Raw genomic sequence first — 6,561 nt, 5'->3', positions numbered from 1 at the left:
ATAAAATAATAAAAATAGGTCTAGTTTAAAGGAAGACACTCACAGTAATTCTCATTAAGTTAATAGCTTGTTTATTGATTTTAAAGTTTAAATTTCAAATTAAATATTAACTAAATTCATAAGTTTTATTTGATTTTTACTTTCTTCACTTCTTTACTAATATTGGATAATAACCTAAATTTTATTGAAGGAAATTCCCACATAACATTTCATAAATACCTTCTTTTAAAGAATAAATAATTTATAATATAATATTTTGTTAAAATTCTAGTATAAACTAATTAATATTTATAACACATTAAATTTAAGAATTTAATATAATGAAATTATTTTTTATTTATTTTTTGGTGGAAGAGAATTAATATTTCAAAATTTATAACAACATTAAAAAACATATGTACACTCAAATGAAACATATTTACACTATAAAGTGTAATATTAATATAATACATGTATTTTGTAGTTTATTTAATTTAATATTTTAATTAAGTAATTATCAAACTTGTAAATGACACAATATCATCACTTATGCAAAAATCAGCATCATAATTTATTTTCTGTATAAATAATTTATTTATTACTTAGAAAATTTTATCATATTATTTATTTTTTAATTATATTAGAAATAATAATTTGTAAGAAATATGATTAGAGCTCAACTATTATTTACAATTTTTTTTAACATTGAGTATTATATACATTTTTTTTTTTAACTATCCAAATTTTGGATTTCCATACTATAAATTTTCAAAAAATCATAATTTTTTCTAAGTATATAATATAACTTTTAACATTCTGAGAGTTTATTAACATTTTATAAATTAAAGTAGCAACCACTTCCCAAAAAAGATTTTGTTCTAAGTCTCTTTACAACCACTTAAAACCATTTTGTTTAACAATTGCTCTACTTTGCGACTCACCCTAGATGCATCTCTCCTTTTGGGAGGTATACCTTCTCCAAATTTTATAAAACTTAATCAGAACATATTATATTTCTCCTTATTCTTTAATACTTATACATATTCATAAAATGTAGCCACTAGTACATAGTGCTGTATAGTGTGAAATGATTTTTGTGGCTAAATTTTTATTATGTAATATATATGCAATGCATATAAAATGGCATAAAATGTGATAACATGTTTTGACCTGAGTTTAAATTGCTTAAACACATATCTTTAAACGCGACTGTTTTTTTCAAGCCATGGGCATGCTTGCCACATTTGCATTATTTTATACACATCCTCATCAGGTAAGAATTCATAATGCACCAGCTCATGCAAAATCCAAGTCAGTGAGTAAGTGAGAAGAAATCTTGCTGGCCCTAAAGGGAACTCTTGCTGGCCTACGTGCTCTACGAGAAATCAAGCAGCAATTCAATCAGGCAAGTGTCCACTTGCTGGCTGCTGTCGACTAATTTGGCAATACTATTGCTGCTTGATTAGGGCTCCTGACATTGTGGAGTGCACAAGAATGAGGAGGGAGTAGAATTGCAGCAGTAGTAGGAGGCAGGCCTTCGATGAGATTATCAGCAGATTGAAGCATTGTATGACGTGCTGGGCTCTAGCTGTTGAGTAGCATGTTTGACACGATTGAACAATCAACATAGCATCTGAAAGCAACATAGTAACATAGGGATTCTCTACTATGTTCTTGGGAAGTTTGGGGAGGCTCATGAGGGTGGATGGCATCACCTGATCAGGCTTGTTTCGTGCTTTGCATGTTTTGTACATTGGATTGTTAAAAAAATTAGTTCACATACTTGCATGGGAGGTAGTGACAATAAATAACAATAACACGTGGCATCAAATGTCTTGCCAATATTATAATGCATATAATCATGTTTTATTTGCTATATTAAAAATTAATTCTTAAAACTTATGAACCAAAACTTCCATTGGATTTGTATATTTGTTTCCAATCTAAATTTACATGGCACTTAACACTGAATTAAAATATGAAAATCTTATGTGTCCACTTGATGGATAGCATAACGAACCTTGTATTTGGCTTCCAGAAATGTAGAGTCTATGTCTGTAGCAAGACTTACTCCAAGAAGAGCTACCCAGAAATGATTTCCAAAACGGTGGACAAATCAAGAAGTCATGGAAGATTGTTAGCAAAAACTTTAACTATTCCCCTTGAGGCAGTGTCATTGCAAGCTTGCTCCGAGAAGAAACCATTTCGAGATCCAGACTCTGATTTGTGTGAGGACTGTAGTTCAAGAGTCTGACCATATAAGCTGGATCTTCTTTTTTGTCTCCAGGACTGGATGTTGCTTGAGATGTGAGCTGCACTGTTCTTATATTGACTATCGACGAAGCTTTGGACATGTATGAGTCAATCAAGATATATATGAATGTGTTAGATATATATATGTTTGCACCCTTTCAGTGAATTCTTGACATCCAAGAATGACTACATACAGGTATATTCGAGCGTATTCTAGTTGATTAACATATAAAGCACTGCTAGTCTAGTGGAATAGCTCCCTGCCACAAAACAGACCCGAGTTCAATTTGGAAATGCTATGTTGTTTAGTCCCACAGCAGTTTTGTTGTCCTGCTGACACATTGTGTGCAACCTTGTTTGACACACAGAGTTCACAGTTTTTACCATCCTGCAATTTCTGACACATGTTATATGATGTGGATTAGTGAGTCTCAGTGCAAATATCTGCCATTTGGCCAACTGCTGAGCTGCAGCTAGTATATCTAATTAGCTTCCCATTTCTTTGAAGTTGAGACAAGAATGACATGTCCTCACGCTACAAAGTAAACGACATTAAACAATACGACATAAACTATGTGCTCGGGATTTGTGATCATTCCTCACATCCTTGCAAGAAGTTTTCACATTTGCCGAGGCATGAGACCACAATGCAATGGATGCAAATGAAAACTCCCCTCCGGAAAAATATCCAGCAACTATTAAGTGCTTGGCAACTATTAAAGTGCTTGGCAAAAAGCCTTTTACTAAGTTAGTCACAATCAACAATTCGCATTCCATCACACGTAAGGGTTTTAAGTATATTCTGTAGTTTAGGGCTTATACAGGGGCATTGACAAGGTCTTGGTTTCACGCGCTTCTAACTCCTTGATCTTGTCAATGCCGGACACTAGACACGACGCGAGGCAAAGTCTGACCCCCCGGGCACTGCTTAAATCTCTCAATCCCTAATCTTCCTGGAAAGAAGAAGAACCATGGCAAATCGACTGTTTTTCCTCGCATTCTTCCACTTCGCAATCATCGTGGGCTTCTCCTCGGGGCTCGACACCGCTATTCTAGCCGATCTGCCCACCAGCAATCTTGCCGGGGCGTGGGCGGATCTCCTCTCGCTCGTCGACGCACACAAGGGCGATTCCAAGCCCGCGATCCAGAAGCTCAAATCTTACTTCGTGGATTTCGGCTACCTCGGCAACTCCACTCTCACTGCCGATCTCTCCTTCGATGACGCGCTAGAGGCCGCCGTGAGGCTCTACCAGCAGAATTTCCGCCTCCCGGTCACCGGGAACCTCGATTCCGCCACAATCGCCCAGCTCGTCACGCCCAGATGCGGTGGAATCGACGTGGATCCCAGCGGCGTCTCGCAAATGCTCCAGAATCTCACCCATCCCGGCACTTCCCATTTCGTCAAGCACTACTCCTTCTTCCCAGGAACGCCCAGATGGGTCTCCAAGCGATCGCTCACATACGCATTCGATCAATCCACGACGTCGCTGGCCTCTGGAATCCCCCTCACTTCTCTCCGGACGGCCTTTAGCAGGGGATTCCAGCGCTGGGCGAACATCGTCCCTCTCACATTCACAGAGACCTCGTCGATCTCCTCCGCGGACATCGTCATCGCCTTCGCGGGCTTCGATCACGGCGACCGGCATCCATTCGATGGGCAAATGGGCGTTCTAGCTCACGCATTCGCGCCCGAGGATGGGCGATTCCACCTCGACTCCTCCGAGTCCTGGAGCGTCAATGTTCGATCCGCGACGTCGCTGGCCGCGATCGATCTGGAATCCGTGGTGACCCACGAGATTGGACACCTGATCGGGCTGGGCCACTCGGGCGATTCCGCGGCGATCATGTTTCCCAGCATCGCTCCTCGGCAGATCAAGACAGCGTTTGGACAGGACGATATCGACGGCGCACAGGCGCTGTACGGAGCCAATCCAAACTTCGTGCCGGGCTCGACCGCCGGTACGGACTCAAACGTCCAGAGTTCGAGCTCGTGGAAGGCCACGTTTTCTTGTTGGCATTTGCTTGTCCTCCTTGTCCTTGCCAAGATTCTTTTATAGCAATAGAAAGATTCTTTCCGGGTTTGATGATTCTAGGGCTCCTCCCACCGGTAGAGCGCCTTCTCGGGGTGGCGATTCCTTGCGCCGGCGCTGCCGCGGGATTCAATGCGGCATTGCTAGCATGGCAGGTGCGATCGCTGCTGCGAGCTGTGAATCGGGAAATTTATCGGGGATTTCTTGCGGATTTCTAGTGTGCAGGGAAGGCATTCCGGGTTTCTTGCGCTACCCCTGTTGCCGGATCGCTGCTGGGAGGCGTGGCGGTGGCATCGGCCTCGGTTCTCGCAGCTCAGGTTCTCGTTAATCAATTTCAGTCATAGATTTCTTTGATTCTTAGAGCTCTCATTGCAACGCAGGTAGCGTTTGCGCTGGAATCTATTGTAGAAGAGGGCAATGGCAAGAGCCGGAAGAGGAAAATGCCGAGTGTTGGCGATCTAGTTCTTCATGCGGCAGTGGGCATGGTTTTGTTTAAGGTTTGCTTGGAAATTTTCATAGACTAGACAATGTAGCCTACTGTTCATACAGATACTTGGCGGGCACTACAGGAATGTGATGCCAAGTAGCTTAAGTCATCCTGGAGCACTCTCACGATACTCAGTGCCTGGTCAGTTTGCCTCCTTTGATTTTTTCTCTCTGTCCCTCTCGTGCTGATTATTCTTTGGTCAGCTAGAGGATCAAGGTACGCAGGCGATGTAGAAGCACAGCTCGTAAGAGACTTGTTTAGCAAGTATGGTTGTCATCACTGTGGAAGCTACAAAGGGACCAGGTACTCTCAATTTCCCTGGAGCTGACATTCACTCGTGAATTATTTTCTTAGCATAGCAGATCATATGCCACCCAACGTCGTAATGAAGAACAAGGTCGCCGAGAAACTGAGAATACTGAAAAAATTCAACTTTTCACTTGCCAAGCATGTATTCAACATGGTCCATAAGCTCGAGTTGCAACGGTTCTACCCGCAGTGCGAAGCGTGTATGAGAAAGCAGGGTGGAGCTTTAAGGCAAGGCAAAAACGAGCTCGTCTACCATTTTAGAGTTGGCTTCCCAGAGGTAAATAAGTATTTCAACGCCACAAAGAATTATTTTTGTGTTTTTTGTTGCAGCCTCCATATCTCACAGGTTTTTTTCTCAGTGCTCTCAAGCTAGAGGACAATAACCAGGTAGAAACCTCACGAAAAATTAACGACAGTTTACTCATCCATGGTTTAAATACAGGGTACAGACAAAAAATGAATCACACCTTGACGAACTGGTGCCAGATCTCATAGTGATTGAACAAGAGACTATCGTGTGTCTGCTTGCCAACGTACTCCAGCTTCAGCTCTCGCAGCTTTTTGTTACACTCGTCTCCTCCGAGCCTGCTGCAAAACTTAATGTTGTGAGACACGAAAACTCTTCCACCCGGCTTGATCCTCGGCACGAGCTTCTCGAGACCAGTCCAGACGAGTTTATCAGGCATGTGAAGAAACGCTGCGCTTGCATAGACTACATCGTATTCATTGTCTCCTAACAGCTCGAATTCCAGATTATCGCTGCGAACGATGACGGGTCTCTTGTGAAGCAGTCCCTGCGATGGCAACTCGTAAGAAAACGCAGCCATGAGCGAGAGCGGATCCTTTTCGATGCAGTGGTAGTTCCCGGCCGCGAGAAATCTGATGAAATGGAGGCCAACGCGCAGAGTTCCACAGCCAACTTCCAACACCCGGTGGTGTCTCTTGAGAGCCGAGGCCTTTGCGATGAACTCAAAGACGTCTCGACCTCCAGCCCAAGGCTCGCCATAGTTGCTGTGGTGCTGCTCGACGAGAAGCTCGCTCGGACAAGGTAATCTCGTGTGGTTTTTCTCTTCGCTTTCTTCGTAATGAGATATCCCGTGGTACCTGTAGGAAGGAAACGCCAGCTCGCAACTCAAGCTTGCTATAGAGATCACTCGACCTTACCGGCGAAGATCATAGAGTTGCTCCTCTCTCGTCCGGGGATTTATCCCTTTGCGCATCTGGATCCAGTCCTCGGCCGACTTTGGAGGATCCCCGAGCTGGGCATTTGCCATCTGCGACGAAACCCATGTCAAATCCTCGCGACTCACACCCACAGCGTCCTCTTCGCGAGATTCGAGAGCTTGCTGCTGCTGCGGAGAGAAGGAGATCGATGGGCACAAGATGGTGGCGGTGTGAGGGAACAGCAGGAAGATCACGAGCAGTGGAACAGAGACAACGAACCAGGAGAGAACGAGCGCTTTGGAACTGGCCATGGCTTGAATCTAAAGCTACATTCTCTAG

At 43.1% G+C, this 6,561-nt stretch overlaps 3 protein-coding genes across 3 annotated transcripts; 2 read left to right on the top strand and 1 right to left on the bottom strand.

The window, feature by feature from the left end:
* Positions 1-3,087: 3,087 nt before the first annotated feature.
* On the top strand, positions 3,088-4,331 carry LOC9638066 (metalloendoproteinase 3-MMP). Its single transcript, XM_002988541.2, has one exon. The coding sequence runs from the start codon at positions 3,204-3,206 to the stop codon at positions 4,287-4,289; it is 1,086 nt and encodes a 361-aa protein (XP_002988587.1). The 5' UTR covers positions 3,088-3,203; the 3' UTR covers positions 4,290-4,331.
* LOC112341759 lies at positions 4,305-5,633 on the top strand. The gene is made up of 8 exons (XM_024662384.1): positions 4,305-4,417; positions 4,481-4,579; positions 4,643-4,759; positions 4,812-4,890; positions 4,953-5,052; positions 5,104-5,335; positions 5,389-5,445; positions 5,501-5,633. The coding sequence occupies exons 1-8, from the start codon at positions 4,316-4,318 to the stop codon at positions 5,516-5,518; spliced, it is 804 nt and encodes a 267-aa protein (XP_024518152.1). The 5' UTR covers positions 4,305-4,315; the 3' UTR covers positions 5,519-5,633.
* LOC9638603 lies at positions 5,451-6,557 on the bottom strand. The gene is made up of 2 exons (XM_002988465.2): positions 6,223-6,557; positions 5,451-6,162 (listed from the first exon to the last, which is right to left on the bottom strand). The coding sequence occupies exons 1-2, from the start codon at positions 6,531-6,533 to the stop codon at positions 5,520-5,522; spliced, it is 954 nt and encodes a 317-aa protein (XP_002988511.1). The 5' UTR covers positions 6,534-6,557; the 3' UTR covers positions 5,451-5,519.
* Between the last annotated feature and the right edge of the window lie 4 nt (positions 6,558-6,561).

The sequence above is a fragment of the Selaginella moellendorffii genome, unplaced genomic scaffold (assembly GCF_000143415.4).
Source record: "Selaginella moellendorffii unplaced genomic scaffold, v1.0 SELMOscaffold_89, whole genome shotgun sequence".
NCBI lineage: Eukaryota > Viridiplantae > Streptophyta > Lycopodiopsida > Selaginellales > Selaginellaceae > Selaginella > Selaginella moellendorffii.
The sequence above is the reverse complement of the archived record's forward strand: the minus strand, read 5'-3'. Positions and strand labels throughout refer to the sequence as shown.